Source organism: Mirounga leonina, unplaced genomic scaffold, assembly GCF_011800145.1.
Source record: "Mirounga leonina isolate KUSES-001 unplaced genomic scaffold, KU_Mleo_1.0 Mir_82, whole genome shotgun sequence".
In the NCBI taxonomy this organism is placed as follows: Eukaryota; Metazoa; Chordata; class Mammalia; order Carnivora; family Phocidae; genus Mirounga; species Mirounga leonina.
This window is the reverse complement of record NW_023270825.1, coordinates 10,313,451-10,334,426: the sequence shown is the minus strand read 5'-3', so window position 1 is coordinate 10,334,426 and position 20,976 is coordinate 10,313,451. Positions and strand designations below refer to the sequence as shown.

The 20,976-nt window shown below is 53.7% G+C and overlaps 1 protein-coding gene across 1 annotated transcript in view; it reads right to left on the bottom strand.

Annotated features, from left to right (window-relative positions):
- The window catches only part of PRIMA1 (proline rich membrane anchor 1), a 55,438-nt gene extending 46,411 nt beyond the window's left edge, over nt 1-9,027 (bottom strand). Inside the window, exons 1-2 of the mRNA XM_034992660.1 lie at nt 8,930-9,027; nt 1,480-1,615 (exon numbers count right to left, since the gene is read on the bottom strand). Of these exons, the coding sequence (XP_034848551.1) occupies nt 1,480-1,615; nt 8,930-9,022 (229 nt within the window). The 5' untranslated portion in view covers nt 9,023-9,027. The remainder of the gene's footprint in view (nt 1-1,479; nt 1,616-8,929) is intronic.
- Between the last annotated feature and the right edge of the window lie 11,949 nt (nt 9,028-20,976).

The following is a 20,976-nucleotide window of genomic DNA, read 5'->3' as shown; positions in this document are numbered from 1 at the left end:
TTCGGTTAGCACGGGGGGGATGTGGACCCATCAGATGCAAGCATATCTGGGGACCACAAAGGCCCAGAGCCCAAACAGCGGGAAGGGAAGGGGGAGGGGAGTGATCTCCAGACGCAGGTGCCCGAGGCTGGGCCCCACAGCACAGCTCAGGGATCCCCTCAGGAGAGAGGAGGAGGTGAGCATCCGGGCTACCGGGTCCTGCAGAGGCCTGGAGCAGACAGCCTAGCAGGCCAAGCTTCTCGACTTTAACTTGCGTTTGGATCATCTTTGGACTTGTAATGCCAATTCCTAAGCCTCACCCAAACACTGGCTCGGTGGGTTTGAAGTGGGTCCTAAACTACACTTTAAAAGGAATGTCTCGGGGCGTCTGGGTGGCTCAACCCCGTTGGTTGAGCAGACAGACTCTTGGTTTCGGCTCAGGTCATGATCTCAGGGTCCTGGGATCAGGCCCCGTGTTGGGCTCCGCACTCAGTGGGGAGTCTGCTTGAGGATTCTCTCTCTCCCTCTGCCCCTCCCTCCACACTCTCTCACGTGTGCGTGCGCTCTCTCTCACTCAAATAAATTAAAAAGAAACGCCTCAAGTGATGGCAAGGGCCACACTTGGAGAAACACTGGGCCACAGGTGTTGGCACGAATGGAAACAGGTAAGGGCCTAGCAGACAAAACGCAGAAATGCATCTGAACTGCAAAGATCCTCCAGAACATTGCATCACTGCCTGGCCACCGAGAGCCTGAAGACACAGTCTACCGGCGAATGAGCGTTGTCAAGGTTATTTACAATACGCCCCCAAATAATTCAACGGAGATGTGTTTAATGAGGTAGATCCCCGCACGATCACAGGCAGTGTTATAGGCCGACCCTGGAGTGATCCATCCAAAATACAGAATCTCTTGTTAGACACCTTCTCGACTATCGATTGTGAGCAGGAAACTTAACCCCTCTGAGTCAGGATGAGGCCATTCCTGGCTAAAGAAACCCTCCTTTGTTCGAATGACCAGGCAATCAAATTGTTCGTAGATGAAATCCAGGCAAACCAGAGAAAGGGAGGTTTCTAGCAGAACTCGCCGCAAATGGCAGTAAGAGCCTCCACTTTGGTTCGTTACCAATTGCCTCCTCACGCGCGAATTAAAAGAGAGAAGTGAAAGCATGTGGACCCGTGGGGTCTTTGAGGCCAGCCCAGTGGCTGCCCCCCTTCCAAGCTCTGGCCTTCAGAACAATCCAGGCCGAGTCACTCATCAAATGGAGATTGACTTTTATCTGATTAACCGGGGGAGAAACATCCTCCTCCATCTCGCAGGAACATTCTGTGGGAAAGGCGTTTTGCAGACTGCAGGGAAAAGTTGGGCCTTGGCTTCCCTCCTGCTTGGGCAGTGGAAAATTACAAAGGAAGCAAGGCTGTCCTCTGCTCTGGTCACGGGTTCTTCCTGGGCCCGGAAAACACAAAGAGAACCCCGGAAACAGAGTGAGCCTTTACTTACCTGGGGCGGAGAGGAGTCGGGGAGGTGGTGGGGGCGGGGGTGGTGGGGGCAGCAAGGGAGGGGGGCGGCACTGGCAGATGTGTTGACAGCTGTCGGTCACCTTGGAGCAGGACTTCTGGGGCTCACCATGCGTCACCTGCAGAAACGGGCAGGTGCCCAAGAGAAGAGCATGAGGCTGCAGGGAGCAGAAATGGGCCCGCCCCACCCACTCCCAGCCAGGCTGGAACTCGGGATCCTCCCCCCAGGCCACCGAGGGAGGAAGGCAGGAGTCGGGGTGGCTCGAAGGGAACAGTGTTGTGGGAGGCCGGCCTGGTGGGTTTAGAGACCAAGGTTTTATTCCCAGCTCTGCCAGGGACCGGCTGTGAGACCGTGGCCCATGACCTGGCTACTGAGAGGGAGACAAAAATTTTACGGTTAACTCTCAGAATTTCCCTGGCGCACAAATGAGGGAACTGAGGCCCAGGCTGCCCGACGTTCCCACACCCGGGCAGTGACTGGATACCGATTTTACCTCCTCAGTAACCTGAGCCAACCATTCCTGCAGTCTTCCTTGTTACAGCACAAGGCCAAGCCCGCCCCTTCTCTCTGCCCACAGGTCCTGACAGCCTTCCTATGTCCACGCAGGGCCAAGGTGCCCCCCATCTGGAGGGAGGAAGCTTACCCAGTCCAGCCATGTGAGCAAAGGCAGCCCGAGTGGTCTTGTGGGAAACACACCAGACCAAACCCTCTGCATCCTCCTAACAATCCCTGGGTCCCTGCCCACAGCTCAGGAGCTCACGTGGCCACATGGCCCTGCTCCAGAGGCCCCTGATGTTGTTTCCAGCCCCACCTCACTCCACGCTCTCAGCTTCTGCTCTGCTCTCAACACCCTTCTTCTATCTAGTCCCTGGACCCTGGCCACCCCCCATCCCCCTTTACGTATGCTGCTCCACTGTCCCAGAATGTTCTCCCACACCTTTCTCTGACTTGATCCATTACTCAGCTTGGCTATCAGCTCCTCAGGGAAGCACCTCTGACCAGGTCAGGTCTCCTTTTATAGGCTCTCCTGGCACCAGGCTGCGCTCTGTGGGTCAAAAATCTACATTTGGGTGATTATCTGATTCCTACCTGTCTGCACCATTGGACTAGACGCTCTGTAGGGGTAGGGGCCCAGCTTTTTATTTTCACCCACTAAGGGAGTCCCTGGCATCCAATAAATATTTGGTGAGTGAATGAATGAGTATTAAAAACTGGACCAGAGGGGCGCCTGGGTGGCTCAGTCGTTAAGCGTCTGCCTTCGGCTCAGGTCATGATCCCGGGGTCCTGGGATCGAGCCCCGCATCGGGCTCCCTGCTCGGCGGGAAGCCTGCTTCTCCCCCTCCCACTCCCCCTGCTTGTGTTCCCTCTCTCGCTGTGTCTCTCTCTGTCAAAATAAATAAATAAAATCTTAAAAAAAAAAAAAAAAACTGGACCAGAATCCATGCCTCTTGACTTCTGACCTGGTGTTTTTTCGACACCAGTCTTTAGTTCTTCACCTGTCAACCAGGATGGGGCTGGGCTCAACCAGCAGTTCCCAATCCTGACTGCAAATGAGAATCTCCCAGGCAGCTTTAAAAAAATACTCATGCCTGATCCTTTCCTAAGACTGATTAAATCAAAATTTTGTGTAACTTTCCCAGGCTAGACTTCTGCTGTACAATCCACATGTGCACTACTGGTTTAGATACATCGTCAGCCTCCCTCCCCACGGCAGAGTGCCCTAACCCGCGAGCCTAGGGTCTGTGCCTGCCTCAGGAAACAAGGGGATATAAAGGCATGAAGAAAAGAGTTGGTGGGCATCCCCACCTCAATGAAGCCCCGAGTAACGTCTCTGGCTGTCCTTTCGGGGGAGTAGAAGCCCAGAACCCCAGTTTCTTTGCAGCTAGCCACCTGCGGTCTGCCGTTGGGAAGGGCATGCTATAGACCACCTTTGGAGGCCAATGCTGCCCCTCCAACACGCATATTGTCCTGGGCCGGCAGGGAGAGCCCCTGGGGCTCCAATGCTCCCTTCACACTTGGCAGCTGTGAACAGGCTGGGTGATGACCACTGGGTGATGGCAGTTAAGAGGTTGGTTGATTTACAGCCCCTAACTTACTATCTACGAGGCCGAGAAGCCGAAGCCGCTGCTCACCACCTTTTAGGGTTCTTAAAGGGCCACTAACTGCGTTTCAAACTCCGAAGGCAAGCTCATCTCCCACCTGGAAGAGCAGATCCTCGGATGGGGAGCCTCTCCTAGTTAGTTGATGGGGATGCGTAACTCCCTGCGCAGACGTGGTACCCCCACCAGCTTCTCCACCAGTGCACCTGTCAGCTCCCCTGTGGTCATCGAGCTGCCCTCCTCCCGTTTCACCCTCCTCCAGGGGCCGACCTTCTAAGACCACGGGGGGTTGCTCGAAGACTCCATTCTGCCAGTGCTGGCCTCCGAGGTCGCTTCTCTGCTGGACTCTACCAGTGTGCAAACGTCAAGCAATGCTACAGCCAAACCAAGGACCCTCTCCGAGGGGCAACTTATGCGAGAGTTCCAGAGGAGCACGTCTGCTTAACCTGGCCCAACACGGTGACCCATTTTTGTGAGAGGATATAAGGGCACCGATGGATACGAGAGTTTAAAGCGATAAAATTATCGGCAGGGAAGCCGGGGCCAAGTTTCAAGGCTGAAGGGGGAGGGAACAACGGAGTGTATGGCATTTAAAAAAAAATCCATGGTTCCTTCGTCTCTCGGATAATGGCCCCACTGGAATGGGATTGTGCACATCTGTGTAACCAGTTACCCTCACAGAAGTATCCCATTTGGGGTGTCTATCCTTCTCCCTGATTGGGGGGGCCCACTTGGGGTCCTTCACTGGCGTTTGGTCCAGCACAAGCCTGTGGCCACTGAGCCGCTCTTAACTGACACTTGGTTACTCAGACCTTGATCCACTTCCAACCTCCGGAACCCCACATTCCCCACCCCCCACCCATCACATTGGATCCACCTGCCCAGGGCTGCTGCCTCACCCTGTAATCTCTGGGGCACTCTGCCCCTGTTTTGTAATGTCTGCTCCCTGCACTGAGCCTCGAGCATCTCGGGGCAGGCAGGCGGGTGGGTCTGTGCTTCCTGAGTCCTGACCCAGTGCGCCTTCCTGAGCCCTACTGTGTGTGAGCCATGGCTGGATAAGTGAGAGAGGCAAGTTTATCATTGACGCTTATGGGGGGTGGGGGGAGGACAGGCCCAGCGAAGCTAAGTAACCTACTAGGATTTCACAGGGCCCTGCATTCAGTTGGCACACAATGAAAAGATGTGTTGGGGGATGGTCTGCCCACCAGTGGAGAAACACAGGATCTATTCTGCTCCCCAACTCTGGGTCCACTTGGGGGTTCCGTGGATTGGCGGTGTTGTATTTAGACCAGTCGAGAGGAGACCTCAGCATTGAGAGCTCGTCTCAACGCCTGGCTTGCTTGGTTTGTATCTTGGGGAGTCCCACAGGCAGAAGGAACTTTCCCTAAAGCCACCTGCTCTTGGCTGGACCTGACTAAGCAGGGGCAGAGGCTCAGAGAGGTCAACGACTTGCCTAAAGCCCGCAGAACAGAAGCTGACATCATGACTTCCTGCGGCCACTTTTCGTCCAGTTTTGCTGTCCCCTGCCTTCCCGCCCCTGCTCTGCAGCATCCCTGGGGCCAGAATCTTGTCGATGCTACTGTCGTGGAGAGTGGGCTAAGGCACAGGTGAGTCCCGCAGTCACCTGGATTTGGTACCTGCCACTGTGGTCCGGCGGCCATGGTGCTCCATGTTCCCACTCACTCCTGACCAGTCAGTGCAGCTTTCTGGTTCAGTGGGTGTTACCTTCCTGAATAGTCCCTGTGCCCATCAGTTTCTCCCCATTCTCACTGCTACCACCCTAAACCAGGACACCGTCATATCTCCACTGGGCAGCACCTGCCTCTCACCTAGGATTATGAGATAAAATAGAGGGCATCTTGTTAAATTTTAGAGAAACATCCATTTTTAGTATAAGTATATCCCAAATATTGAGTGGGATATACTTACACTAAAGCCTGAGGCATTGTTTATTTGAAATTCAAATTTAACTAGATGTCCTATATCTCTACCTGCCTAAATCTGGCAGCCCTCCCCTCCCCAGAGTCTTTGCCCCCTTGCCTCACCCCTGCTGCCCCAAATCCATCTTTCTGCTGGGCCTGGACCGAGATTTCTAAAATGCCAGCCGGAAACTATGTCATTTCTTGCTTAAAACCTTCAACGGCTCCCATAGCCCTCGGGATCGTGTCCAAACTGTAAGGCATTATGTTAGGGGCTTACAACAGTGACCTCACCTGGGACTTCCCTCCCCGGGGTTCTTCCCACGCCCCGTTCTCTCCTCTGGCCTCGGGGCTACTCCCTCTGCCTGGACACTTCATTCATGCCTGCAGCCTGCTCCTCTCTTGTCCTTGTTCATGCTTTGGCCGCAGCACTACCTCTGCGAGCCTTCTCTGACTCTCCCACCAGGTCTCATCCCCAAGCCGACTGCTCCTGCTGAGTTCTCTTGCCTATAATTGCTTCATTTTCTCTCCAGCGCCAGGCTGTCAGTGCCGCGAGGCCAGGGACCGCTCCCCCCTTGCACTTAACAAAGGGCCTGGCAAACAGTAGGTGCCCAATAGATGCTACTGACGAGATAAGCCAAGCTGTAGTGACTGATCATAGGAGGAGCTCAGCATTGCTGGTGCCCCGCCTTCAGCACACAGAGACCCATTGGCCCGGGTCACAGCCTGTCTCCCTGGAGGACACCCACAAAGATGATGGCTCCTGGCATCTTGTATGGAGACAGGCCAGCACCACAGTAACTTGATGAGACACACTCCTGTCACACCTAATAAATTTGCCAGCCTGTCATCCTCTTTGCTTGCAAAAAAAGGAATCATCTGGAAGTGAACTTAGAAGAACCCTAAATCACAAAAGCTCAGAATCTCAATTCTAGACATATTAAAGAAGAAAGGGGGGAGCCTAGGGAATGCCCCCACCAACCTTGTGGCAATTTAAATGTCATCCAACTTTAAGGATTATGTTTCTTATCCTCTGGGCGACAGCCAGAGGCTTCAGGCTGATTTCAAGGTGGGAACCTGGTGCTTCGTGGGGGACCACAGGTCTCTTGCTTCACCAATTATCCTATTAATTACAGCTCTTTGATATGTTGGTCTCACTCTTGCAGATGTTCACAACTTTGGGGGATTCTTCCGGCAAAATGCTTACGAAAGCACAGATAGCTCTGAGTTCTTTCTCTATATTCAAGAAACTCCTATGATGTGGCAGATTTCAATCTCTCCGCTTAGAGGGAAATACATGGCCCTCATGCACTTGTATCTTTCTCTTCTTCCCTCTGTTCTCCTGGAGTCAGCTCTTTTCCTTAAAAACCAGATCCATCCATTCCAAAGCCCCTCTTCCCTTGGCTTCTCAGTCCCTTATCATTTGTAGATTAATTTTTCCAGAGCCTCCTGCCAACATTTTGCCCACTTTACTTGTCTGGAGGACTCCTTTTCTAATTGATTTTCACGAAAATTGACTTGTATTGAGTAACAGCATCTGAAACACACACACACACACACACATGCATGCACGCAAGCATGAGCACTGCCTGGCTGAAGGACATTGCTAAAAAACTGAGCTGCGTTCACAAATTATTTCTTTTGGTGGTGACAGTGGGGAGGCAGTGGGTCTGCTGTGTGAATCCTGCTGGTTCACGCCACAGAATGCCAGCCTCGGAGGCTGACAACAGCACGTTGCTCTCTAGGAGTGTTAGGGAAAACTGTAAACAGATGAATAGAAAAATGAAGTGAACTTCACATCTGAGGTTCAACTAAAAGTTGCACGAGGGAAGCTGGTCCCAAGCTGCCCAAGGGTTGAGAAGTGACACAATCCTGAATCCTGAGGAGGCACAGTGGAGTTTAATAGCTGCCGTTTCACACATTAAACGAAGCTGTCAATTCCAGAAGGAAAACAGTTGTGAGGGAGACAGAGGGAAGCCAAAGAAGCCAGAGCAGAAGAGGAGCCTGGGGCTGGGGCTGCGGTTGGGTGGGGGGGTGGGGGGGTGGCCGGCCGACCCACCTGCTCAACTAGCATGCTCCTTCCAGCCTGAGAGCCCCTGGTGTTCCCCGGTGGTCACCCAGGCCACCATCCAGGCAGGACGGACAGCTGGTTTCCAGCGGGGCCCCATCGCGCAGGGCAGCTCAAGGACCGCAGCAGGCTGGCAAGGGGTCTCACCCTATCCCCTGTCCTTTGGTTGACCGCCCCCTACTCAGGGCAACCACCTGAAAGATCCCCAACCCCCAAAATGCCACCAGAAGAACATGAAACCGCGAAACCTCCAGAGTTGGGGATGTCGACGCTCAAAACAGTAAAAATGTCCTCCAGTGCCTGTGGAACCGCTGAAAATTCAAAAACGTCCCACAGGTTCTGTCGTGATCAAGAGAGTGGCTGGCCATCCAGATAGAGGAGCAGCGTGACTGTTACTAGTATCGACAATGACAGCCGCCGCCACCACTGAGGGTTTATTATGGTCCAGGCGCTGCGCGAAGCCATCTTTACTTGCTTGATCTCATCAAGTACTTACAAGGGCACAGTGAGGAACAAGAAACCAAGGCCCCGAGAGGCATGGCCTGAAGTCCTGAGCAGGTGAGGGGCAGAACTGGGGCTCAAAACGCAGAACTGACACCAGAGTCCACATCACCACTCCGCTGTACTACTGACCGTGGACATTCTGGAAGGTACCAGGGGCCATGCCATCTGACCCTCTCCCTGAGCCTAACAGAAGTCACTCGAGCTGGTGGCCCCCTGGCCTGTGCCCTGGGGTCTCGGGGGGCCCAGGGTAAAGGCTCCAGCCCCAGGCAATCCTTACAGATGGACAGTTTCTTCCTACATCTCCACTAGGGGCCCCCAGGCACAACCTGTCCACATCCCCAACTCCGCTGCCTCCAGGAAACACAGCCCCAGCCGTGGTTAAGTCCAGTTTAAGAAGGCTAAGTACAAGTTTACTAGTGACTCTGGTGGGAAATAAAGAAGGTATAATTCTTGGGATCATTTTCTTCTTAGGTTTGTAGAAGCTCTAAGGTTTCTTTCCCTGCATTTCTGCAACGGAATGTTATCATGGAGAGGGCACTCCCAAGCCCTTTCTGTTCCAAGGCCCTGTCCTGCAAGCCTTGCCAGGCCAGGACTGAGGCCTGCCCCAGAGTTTTTCCAGATCTTTTCAGGGCCGGAGTATGGAGGGGTAGGGAGAGTGGGAGGGCATGCACCTTTTCTTGTCCTGAGCTCTCCCCAGGAGCAATCGGAGGGGCGGCTGCAGGAAGCCAGGGTCGGGGGAGTGAAGTGCCACCGCCCCCCCCCCCCCCCCCCCCCCCCCCGGTCCTGCCCGGGAGGAGGTCCTCCAGCCCGCCAAGCCCACACCGCCGGCCGCCGCCGCTCACCTGCACGAAGCCCCAGAGAGGGTGGAGCGCGCAGTGCAGCAGCAGTGAAGGCCAGCAGCAGCCCCGGCGCAGCACCAAGTCCCGGAGGAGCATCTCGGCCCGAGGCACCAGCGCTCTCGGGGGCGAACTGTCAGGGGAGCAAAGCCCGGGTCAGGCGGGCGCCGCGCGGGCACCATCGCCCGCGCGCACCCGCACACGTAGCCGTCCGGGTTGGGCGGGCACGCCCCGCACCCTGGGGCACCCTCATAAACCAAGGCTGCCCCTTCACTCCAGCTTGCACATTCGCTGACCCTTGGTGCACTCACAGAAGCCGGCATCCCAGAACCCCCAGCCCTGGCGCACCCCCCCAGGACCTTACGTGTATCCCTTGGCTCCGTGCACACCCCCAGAATCTTGCGTGCACACTTTGGCTCCATGCACACCTCCAGAACCAGCCAAGCACACTTAACCGAGCCCAGTGCATCTCCCCCAGAAACCTCCCCAGCCATGCACAACTCACTCCCACTGTGAGCACACTTCAAACCCGGCGGGCACTTCTCACCCCGCCTGCACACCCACAGAAACGGCCGTGCACACCCACCGACTCCTGCCTGCACACTCGCTGACCCTGCAAGCACAGCGCCGGGAAATCACACGCTGCGTGCACCCTCTCTGCCCCGCCGGCCCTCACTGCGCACACTGCAACACAGGGACCTCCGGGCGCACCCCATGTGCCCTCGCGCGCTCTCCCGAGCCCCGGCCTCCCGGCTCCAGGGCGGGAGCCTCCCGCCCTGGTCTCCCTCTCCGCCCGCACCTCTCCAGCGCCTCACGCCACCTTGCCTGGCGGCGGCCCCAGCCGATCGTCGGCGCGGGGAAGGGAGGTCCGCGCTCCCCCCGCGGCAGACTGTTCGCGAGCCGCCGGACGGCCCCCATTTAAAGCCAGCCGCCTCCCCGGTCCCCCGCCCTCTAGGCGGGGCCTCGGTCCTCACCCTGGCGACTGCGCGGGCGCCCGGGGGCTTCACATGCCGGGGAGGAGCGCCCGGCACTGGAGCAAAAGTTTGCGCGCGGCTGAGGCCGAGCGGGCTGCCGGGCGGGGGCCGGGCGCGGGGCGCCCGCACGGGGCGCAGGGCGCGGCGGCTCCCGGCTGCTCCTGGCCGCGCGCGGGCCGGGAGGGGCGGCTCCCCGCGCCCGGGGCCGGGGCGGGCGGCCGAGGCCGAGGGGAGGGCGGGGAAAGTCTCCTCCGAGCCGCCTGGAGCCGGCGGCGCGAGCCTCCCCGGATCCCCGCCCTTGGCGGTGGCGCCGCGCGGCTGCCCGGGGCGCGGGGGTGCCCGAGCTCTCCCCGCCCGTCACGCCGGCCCGCGGGAGGCGCTGCCCGGGAGCGCCCGCTCGGGCGGCAGGGCCGCGGGCGGAGGCGAAATAAATAATGCACGAAAAAGGAAAACAGACGTGAGCCTCGCCAGAGCCTCGCCCGCCTCCCGCCCCGGGCTGCGCTCCCGCCCGCGCTCCCCGCCGCCGCCGCCAGCGCCGCCGCAGTGATTCCTCGTCTCCATCTAGCGAGGCTATTGTGTATTGGGCGCTTAATAATTTATTTATTCACCCGCGAGGAAGAAGACTCCCAGCTCCAGGGGGTCACTCCGCGCTTGCCCTCCCCCCAAGTTTCTCCGCGGCGGCGGGAAGGGGGCATGGACCGACTCGCGGAGACCCCTTTCTGCGCTCCATCCTTGCGGACTGTCTCCCCTCCCCCGCCCCATTCGGAACGGCAGCCCCCCCACCCCGCCCCCGGGTGTCGGGGCTCCAAGGTGCAAGCCGCCCCACCCGGGGCCAAGGGCCCTGTTGTCCCTTCTGTGGTCCCAGCCCGGGGACCTCTCCGACCACACGCTGCGTCTTGGAGGGAGTTGCCTAGGGCCCTGAGGAGGACGTCTCCACCCCAACCATGCCCAACTCCTCTGTCGGAGGCAAGGTTATCAACAAGTCGGTGGCGAAGTAGCCCGCCACTCTCAAACCCGCTGCCCACCCCCGCCTCCCCGACCGCACCGCAGGTATGCGCAGTCGCTCTGCAACTCGGGTGGCAGGGCTTGGGAAGCGCTTTGACTGTGTGAAGTGGCCTTCCAGAAGGTCCCCAAGGCATGGACAGTCCTATTTTTAGGTTGGGCGAGGGAGGGAACCAGGGGCCGAGGACTAAGAGTGGGGAATCAGACACCATAGTACCATAGTTTATTCCCTGAAGAAACATTTATTGAGTTCTTTTCTCAGTCTCTGTGGGCACCCTAAGTGACATCAACACACACTCTAAGTATCAACTGCTCCGCAGACAGTTTTTGGACCAGTTTCCCGGGGACCTCTTTCGTGCAGAGTGCCGACGCAAGACTGCTCTCCGTGTAAATTCTGTAAGCCACTTCTGAGCCCCAGGGATGCGGGGGGATAGCTGTGAATGGGGGACTCTGGGCCTTTGGGAAAAAGCTGGGGGCCTGGTCAGGGAGACAGATCAGGAAATCAGCCATTCTGCCCTCTGGGGCTGTGGTGTGAGAAAGGGGCCTGCACTGTAAGCAGGGGACAGGAATGAAGACGAGGGAGGGGGCAGTCAAGGTTTCCAGGATAAAATGACCTTCAGGGAGTGGGGGAGTAGTTCAAGTGTTGGGAACCCCTGGGGCAAAGATGTGGAGATACCTGTTTACTCACTCATTCACTCATTCATTCCATACATAGTGTCTGTGAGCACCTACTAAGGGCCCAACAGAGCATTTGAGGCTGGGAACATGGGAACAGGAAACCATTCTGGAGGGACCATCCTGGAGGGAGGATGCATGGGAAGAAAATGTTGGAGAGGGGACCTCTCGGGTGACTTTCTCTCACCGGGAGTTTGAAGCAGAAGAATGAGTCACAAAATTGAGCCACTATTTGTCAGCTGAGGTCAAAAGAACACTGATTATCTTAATGCCTTTCTACTTAAGCCAGTCAGGGTATTTTGTTCAGTTCGTGATTTCAATCTTTAGATGTGACAACAACCTGACATGTTTATATATGGAGCTCTTTACCACTTCAAAAATGTCCTTGGGGCGCCTGGGTGGCTCAGTCAGTTAAGCATCCAACTCTTGATTTCGGTTCGGGTCATGGTCTCAGGGTCGTGAGAGCGAGACGGGAACCGGGTTCCCTGCTCAGTGGGGAGTCTGCTTGAGATTCTCTCCTTCTGCCCCCCCTCAAAAAAATAATAATAAATCTTTTTTAAAAAAAGTTCTTTATATCACATTTTAATGCACTTTTTTGTTGTTGTTGTTAAGATTTTATTTATTTATTTGACAGAGAGAGAGACAGCGAGAGAGGGAACACAAGCAGGGGGAGTGGGAGAGGGAGAAGCAGGCTTCCTGCGGAGCAAGGAGCCCGATGCGGGGCTTGATCCCGGGACCCTGGGATCATGACCTGAGCCGAAGGCAGGTGCTCAACCAACTGAGCCACCCAGGCGCCCCTTTAATGCACTTCTCACAACTCTGTGAGGTAAAGGTAATTGCTTCATTTGACAGGCTCGGAGACGTGAGGAGCTCGCCCAGAATCCCACAGCTGCTCACCTGGGTTTCAGAAGTCCTGACCCCCAGACAGCAGTTCAGTTCTTTGATAGGACCTGGGCAGGTTTTACGTGTTGAAAAGTCTATACTGGGGGCGCCTGGGTGGCTCAGTCGGTTAAGCGGCTGCCTTCGGCTCAGGTCATGATCCCAGGGTATTGGGATCGAGCCCTATGTCGGGCTCCCTGCTCAGTGGGGAGCCTGCTTCTCTCTCTCCTTTTGCTGCTCCCCTTGTTGTGCTCTCTTGCTCTCTGTGTCAAATAAATAAATAAAATCTTTAAAAAAAAAAGGAAAAGAAAAGAAAAAGAAAAGCCTGTATTGTACATTCTGGTCTTCAGTACTCCCGGACTGGACCCAATCTGTGTACCTCTGGGGTATCACCTGGCCCCACAGCCTCCTGGCCCTCCTAACACGGGGGAATACCACAGCCTATGGTGAAGACCAGGCTCTGTCACGGGGCCCCCTCAAGCCCTGGCAGGACCGCGCGGAAGGGGTTGGTGCTCTGCCTCCTCTCACCCTTTCTGGACTCAGATGGCAACCCACACCACAGTACCTGGGATCTGCCTACAGGGGGCCAGGTAACTCTACTCAGAAATGCAGGGGAGTTGAACCTTGGGGCAAATTTTGACCAATGAAAGACAAGAGGACAGACCCGGTCCCTGGAGTGCAGTGGTCTCATTTGGCCTGTCAGGAGATGGCTGGGAGACATGACTGGTGGTGTTTCCTTCTGAAGATGCGGCCCACTCAGAAGCATACAACCCTGTGTTTCCTTCCCTCTTTACTTGCTTCCCTCCCATTTCCTCCTTATTTTTGTTACCTGAGGGTTGTACCCTTCAATGAAGTATCGGCAGGCAAGCACCACTTCATGCTCTGTGTCCCCAGGAACTGCAGACAGTTGGTACCACAAGTGGCCCCAGAAAGCAGATCTTCAGGATGGGATGTGGGAGCTGGGTTTCCCATCTGTCTGAAGGCAATAGGGGCCCCATTACTGATGGCAAACAGGGTCCTACGGGGCATATATGAGATCACAATTTCTAAAGCTTCACCCGCAGCTACTTGGAATGAGATGCCGGTAGGAGGTGAGGCTTTGGGAGGTCACGTGGCTGTCGCACTTGATCAACGGGAGGGAAGTGATCCTCATAAGGCTTGTGGGATTGGATGGCTTCTGATGGTACTGGAAACCTCCATCGTCTCTTCAGAGAGATGATGACAGGCTCTCGGAAGCCGTTTGCCAACTGAAGGCATGCTGGTGAATGCTTTAAGGTCACTCTTACCTTTCGACAGCCACAAAACAGACTGCACTGAAAATCAGGCTCAGGTACTGACTGTATGGTGGCCGAGCTGGAAAGGGAGACTAAGCTTGCAGCCACACAGGTGTCCTCTGTTCACGTCCGGGCTCTGATTAGGAAAGAGTTGGACCTTGCGATCTGGAGTAGAGACATTTGGGTGCCAAGCCCTGAAACTCTTGGACCCCCCAAACCTCCCTATATATGCTGGCTGGTAGAAGCACCTCTCTCCCCCTTTGTCAGAATGAAACAGCTCCTCCTGGCCTGGAGAGCAAACGATGACCTAATTGCTGCAGTTGCCTTGCAACACGGTGCTTGTTCTCATGACGGTAGCCGATAGGAAATAAGGTGAGATGCCAGAACTTCTTTGGCACAATGTTGAAAAAGGAATAGAAGGCCCAGAGAGAGCTGGGAATATTAGAATCATCAGACCCAAGAATCTAACACTTGGCTATGTCTCCTGGGATGGCCCCAAGGGCATTCCCTCCATTGAGCCAGAAAGAAAAGGCCTAGTGGGAGTGGGGAAAGCACCAGGATCTTTGAGAAGCTCAGTGGTGGCAATCCTCTGAAGGCTGGCTTCGATGATGGGACATGGCGGCGACATCGACTTGCTGCTATCCAGGGTCAGCTGGCCTAGTAGGTCACAAGAGGCAAAGGGGACCCAATTACCAAGTGGGAAGCAAAGCTGGAGCGGCAATTAGGGTGCCTTGAGCCATAGGTGTCTATGTCAATGGCTAGTAGGTTATGGTGTTGCTAGGGATGAGATCGATAGAGAGTTGACAAGGTTATGGCTCAATTTGTATGAATTTTCTTTAAAATAATCAAGAGCGTTAGAGCAAAAAGATGACATCAGCAATGGAAAATTATCTGAGTTTTTTCACAGCGCAGAGCCCATTGATTGAAAGGGAGGCTGGGTTCCTCTGAAGGGCATGCAAACGCCAGAGTCTGAAGATCAGGCATGACCCTGCAGTGATCTGACATGTGATAGGCGTGGTACGCTTAGGACCAGGCTCTAACAGGTCCAGAAGGAACTGGTAAATTACCTCAACAGGTGCCCCAGATCCTTTTCTCAGCCACCTCTGTGGAAGTTCTTCTTCCTTCATGTGTACCCAGAGTCTCAAAAGGGGGCTTTCGTATGCCAGTCTATTGGAGGAAGAAAGGACCAGGACCTCATTTACACCCAGGTCAACACAATATGTTGGTGCTAGTTGGAAACAACGCTGTTGCATTACATCTGCATCCAAGGGTGGAAGGAGAAGGGGCGGGAACTGCAGACATATACTGGCTCCTATGCTGGGGTAAGTGTTTAGGAGTATGCAAAGAATGAGAGTAGAAATCCAGGGGCATAGAGGTCAGGTAAACAGTAAAGGCATGAACGCCTGGGAGTAGTCACAAGAGGTGTGGGTGTTTCTGCCCCATATTAATACTCACCAGAGAGCATCATTGCCAAGGAGGCTCTGGGCAATTAGTTGGACAGGATGATGCATGCTGTGGAGGTCCACCAGCCTCTCTCTGTGGCCAGCCTAGTGTTTCTGGAATGACGACATGGTCTGCTGAATGTTCAGTGCTGAAGGAGACAGTGGCTTGCCGGGTTGGGGCATTGTTCTCCTAGATGAAGTGTGACTCCATAGACGTTTCTCCAGTAGCTAGAATACACAAATCTGGGAGCGGAAGTAGGATCGGCCCCTCTGAGCCCAACTGCCACTCTGTGCTTCTGAACACAGCAAGGGTTCCCCTAGACCAGGAGCTGGGACTACTACCAGGTGCCTCAGGCTCCTCATGCCAGCGAGGCAGCCGTCAGAGAGGAGCTGCTACACCGGTAGGCTGATCGTCCTTGGTTGCCATGAGGATCTAGGCTTGTGGTTACACAGTGGGCACAGGGCAGAGTATGACCAGTGCTGCAGACTGAACGTGTTCCCCCCAATTTGTAGGTTGAAGCCCTACCCCCGAGTCTGTCTGTATTTGGAGATAGGGTTTTGGGGGGAAAATTGAGGTTAAATGAGATCATAAGGATGGGGCCCTAATCCAATAGGATTCATGTCCTTATAAGAAGAGGAAGAGGGGCACCTCGGTGTCTCAGTCTGTTAGGCATTGGCCTTCGGCTCAGGTCGTGATCCCAGGGTCCTGGGATCGAGCCCCGCGTCGGGCTCCCTGCTCCGTGGGAAGCCTGCTTCTCCCTCTCCCACTCCCCCTGCTTGTGTTCCCTCTCTTGCTGTCTCTCTCTCTCTGTCAAAGAAATGAATAAAATCTTTAAAAAAAAAAAAAGAAGAGGAAGAGAAATCAGAGCTCTCGCACTCTCTCTGTCCCCCTATTCAGGGGAAAGATCACGTGAAGACAAGGCAGCCGTCGACAAGTCAAGAAGAGAGCTCTCACCAGAAGCCGACTCTGCCGGGCCTGTATCTTGGGACTTCCAGCTTTCAGAATGGTGAGAAAATTAATTTCTGTTCCTGAAGCTACCCAGACTGTGGTATTTTGTTTCGGCACCCAAACTGGTACTCACCCAGGCTTATCTCTTCAGAGACGACCATGGAAGGACACTTGCCACACACAGAGCTTCCAGGGAAGAAGCCCAGACCAGCTGAAGAGCCGGCCATAGATATCTGGAATGGGAAGTGTGGGTTGGGGAGAGATGATGAATGTCAGTTATGGCCCTAAGACCAGCTCCAGCATGCGGCCACAGCTTGGCTTGCTAATCCTTTGTGTCTTTTTAGGACGTTACGATTAACCACTTCAAAACTTGAATTCATACCTTCACTCTCAAGTTGATGACATTTTGTTCTCAAGTTAGATCCAAGTGTCAAAGGAGGTGGTAACTCCGAATAATGCAAGGGGCAGACTGTCTTGGATGCTGTTTATATACTTCCCTGTATTTCCTTGGCTCCACCTGTCTCACCATGCTGTTCAGTGGAGAGGGTGGCCATCACCACCATCGTCCCATGTCCTAACACCAATGGCTATGTCAGCCTCCCTCCAGGTAGAGCTGAGCTTCAGTGTGGTGTGTCTCATGTCCACCTTGGGTGGGGCGCCAGCAGCCGTGGAGGCCAAGCCCAGCCTGACCAGGGTCCAATCCCATACTCAGAGGGAGCTCCACACTGTAGGGAGTGGGATCTGATGCCCTAGCTGCTGTCGGGAGGGGCCCAGGCACACAACCTATGTGTGTGGTGGAGGTAACTCCCTGTGGTATGAACTTTGATCAAGGAGAGACCAGGGTGTGGAAACACCTGGTAGATAATCCATCTCCCTTTCCCCATTCATGGTTCCATATAGCCTTCTCAAATCTATCTAGTGTGACTGAGCAGTTGGCTCTGTTCCCTAGCAAAGCTTTGGCCAGCTGAGTGGACACACCGCATTGGATTTCCTTTCCTTCCTTCCTTCCCTGTCTGCCTGCCTGCCTACTTCACTCTTTCTGACCTGGGATGCCCCCCTCAAAAAATGTGTTATTATTTACTCTTTGCTTCAGGGCCCTCTTTCTGGGGCACCTAGGCCTTGGTCTCTAGAGGTGGTGACCACATGGATCAAATGAAGCAGGACACCGTGGCAACCAGGATATTTTATATCTGGAACATCTGTAGAACTGCGGGGAACTAAAAGAAGTGGTTCCTTAAGCAAGCAGATGAGTTTCCTCAGGCTGCCACTCTCCTATGAATCCAGGAATGTTCTAGGAGGGAAGGGCTGATGCTGGCCATGGGCACAGGCTCTGGAGGGAGACTACCTAATCCTTTCTAGCCATCTAATCTTTGAAGGGTTTCCTAACTTTTATTTATTTATTTATTTATTTATTTATTTATTTATTTAATATTTTAAGTAGGCTCTACACCCAGTGTGGAGCCCATTGTGGGGCTTGAACTCACAACCCTGAGATCAAGACCTGAGCTGAGACCAAGAGTTGGACACTTAACCCACTTAGCCACCCAGGCACCCCTGAAGGATTTCCTAACTTTTAAAGCTAACTCTTTTCCCTTGTCTTTCAGGAATCATAACACTATTCAGATATACAGTTGACCCTTGAGCAACAGGAGGGTTAAGGGTGCCAACCCCTGCCAGCCGAAAATCTCCCAAACTTAACTTTTAATAACTGACCATTGACCAGACGTCTTACCGATAACATAAATAGTCAGTTAGCACATACTTTGTGTGTTATATGCACTGTATCTTACAATGAAGTAAGCTAGAGCAAAGAAAATGTTATTAAGAAAAGCATGAGGGAGAGAAAATACATTTATAATACTGTACCGTATTTATCAAAAAAGATCTGTGTATAAGTGGATCTGTGCAGCTAAAACCCGTGTTGTTCAAGGTCAACTCTAATTAGATTGCAGGGTTCTTGGAAGGATTAACTGAGATAATTCATCTAAACACTGAGCCTAGCACAGAGTAACTGCTCAAAAAAGGCCATCTCTAATTATTCCAGAGGATAGAGGGGCAAAGACGCTGCCCTTTCATAAGAATGCTCATTGGAATCAGGGATCTTTTTTTGAATGAAACACAAAGAAAACAAAGGAAATGCTTTACCAGTACTCATTATTGAACCACGAAATCATGCAGGCTAATTATGTTTTGAAATGTTGTATATAAACACACAATTATTGAAAAAGACATCGGGATTGTCCGAGTTGTTCATTACTTCAGCTTGAATTAAATATGTAATTGTCAATGTCAGGTTTTATGGGTCAGCTGTGACTCTGTCCAGAGAGGACGTCTTCCTGATTGACCAGTGGGGGAGGGGAACCCAATCTCCCCTAGACTTTGTCCAAGACCTCACTGGGCCTTCTGAGGCTGGTCCGGCACCCCAGCCAGCAGGGTTCATTATGTAGGGCTAGGTGGGCAGATTTGCCTTGCCCCCAAACTCTGAATGAACTCTTTCCCCAAGAATATTTTGGTCTAAATCCCTTGGAGCTAGATGTTTGGACATGGAGGAGAATCAGAAAGAAGTCCAGATTCTAAACTTGACTTTAAAACCATCTGCATCTTCCCTCCCTTGTCATCTTTTCTTAAACACTAAGAAAAGACTAAAATTTCAGAAAAAATTGTCAGGACTGGGTATGCTTGGTAGCCCAGCCTGGCCCAGTGCCATTTTCCTATGTCAACGAAAGTTCTAAACAGAGATGACTCAAGAAGACATTTGACTGGTGCACCACCCCTTTGGCCAGGCCAGTCAAATCGAAATGCCAGCCCAGCCAGGAGAGCTGATGCCATTTCTTCAATTCAGCTGAGCATACCTCTGCTGGGACATGCAAGAGCCAACAGAATAAAGAAGCTAGGTCCTATTGTCCAAGATCTCACATCGTGTTAGAGGGAGGAGAAATATACATGTCTTCTACCTGCAAATAGGGGCATCTCTCCTCCCTGCTTAAAGCTTCCCAGAAGACTCCCTAACATAGCACCATCCACCCTGCAGCCCTTGGCCCTTCCTGCAAGCCATCCCCACTCATTCACCCCTTTGTACTTTATCTTCGCAGTTCCCCGGGGCCAGTCCTGCTGCTTTATACCTCTCTGCTCTGCTTACCACGCTGTTTTGTCTGCCCAGAACCCCTTCCCTCTGGTCTGCTTGGCTAATTTCCACACCATCCTCCCTGTCTTCCTTCTCTTGGTCTTACGCACCCCTCCATCATGCTACCCATCCTACTGGACTCTAATTATTAGGACATGCACAGTCAGGGATGTGCAGGGCATGGACTTCGTGGAAAGAATTCTGATTTTGGTGTCATTTGAATCTGGGTCCAATCTGGAAAGTTCCCTTAACCTCTCTGAGCCTCAGCTTCCCTGACTCTAAAACAAGGATGCTGCTATTCACCTTGCTGGGTTATAGCAGGGAATCCTAGGGATAAAGTGTGGAAAACTTTGGTCCCCATGCTAGTGAGGGGCAAGCGTCACAGCTACCGTATCTAACTGAGGCTATCTCCTCTCCTCCCTGTGGGCACCGTGGGGACAGGAGCTCTGTTTTAGTCATCTTTGAGTTCAGGCACTTGGCAGCGCCCCACATGTAGTAGGAGCTCCATAAATATTTGAGGGTGACTCACAAACCAAGTGCCACTGGCCTCTGGGGAAGGGTCTCCCTCACCTCCAGAAATTACCTTCTCATTTTTCGTATTACCCTCCCTTCCTCCGGCCTCGCTGTTTCTCAAACCCTAGGTTCAAGGTGCCCCAGGGCCATGGCCTGGCTGTTCCCGAGGCCTAGAAGACTCTTCCCCACCATCAGCAAGGCCCACCCCCTTCAAGTCTTTGCTCACATGTCACTTTTTTAACTAGACCCCCTATGACTGCCCATGCCTGCTGGCTGTACCCATTCTCCTTACTTACTTTTTCTCCCTAGGATTCACTGCCTTCTGACACACACGGGTTCTACCTGTTTCCTTTGGTTAGTACGGGTCTCCTCGCCCAAGAAGCTTCTTGAGGGCAGGGCGTGGGTCCTGGAGCAGACACTTCCTGCATCCTGCACCACATCCCCCAGCACTTCCCTGGTTTCAGAACAGCCTCGAGGGACAGGTCTGCACGCTGGGGTCCTCCCCTTCCCTCTCCTCTCCCTACTGAGTTGGTCCTCTCTGCTTTCCTGCCCGAGAGCTGAGGCAGCCCACCCAGCAGGCCAAACCCAGAGTGCAAGAGATAGATACCTCCAGAATGATCTGAACCGTAGGGCAGAGTGTGGACACGTGCCCCCACTTCTCCTTCTTTGGGGACAGTTCTTTTTTTTTTTTTTTAAGATTTTATTTATTTATTTGTGTGAGAGAGAGCACAAGCAGGGGGAGTGGCAGGCAGAGGGAGAAGCAGGCTCCCCATTAAGCAAGGAGCCTGATGCGGGACTCGATTCTAGGACCCCGGGATCATGACCTGAGCCGAAGGCAGATGCTTAACAGACTGAGCCACCCAGGCATCCCTTTGGGGACAGTTCTGAGGCTCATTTTATATGGTGTCTGGGGAGGGTCCCCCGTGGACTGAGGCCCTGTAGCCCACAACTTTAAGAGCTTAACCAGCTCCTCCTTCTTCCTTCTGGGCTCACCTCCCAAACAGATCACCTGCCTGAGTCCTCGTCCCATGCTCTGCTTTTGGGAGAACCCCAACTAAGAAACCCCCATGGAATGGTGATCGACCTCTGGCCTGGTACATATTTGTTGAGTGAATGAATGAATGAATGAATGAGTGAAAAGAGAAGTAATTTACCAAGTTTTACCTTTTGCATCTTGTCTTAGGCTGAAACGTTTGGGTGACTTTACATCATGGGGAGAGC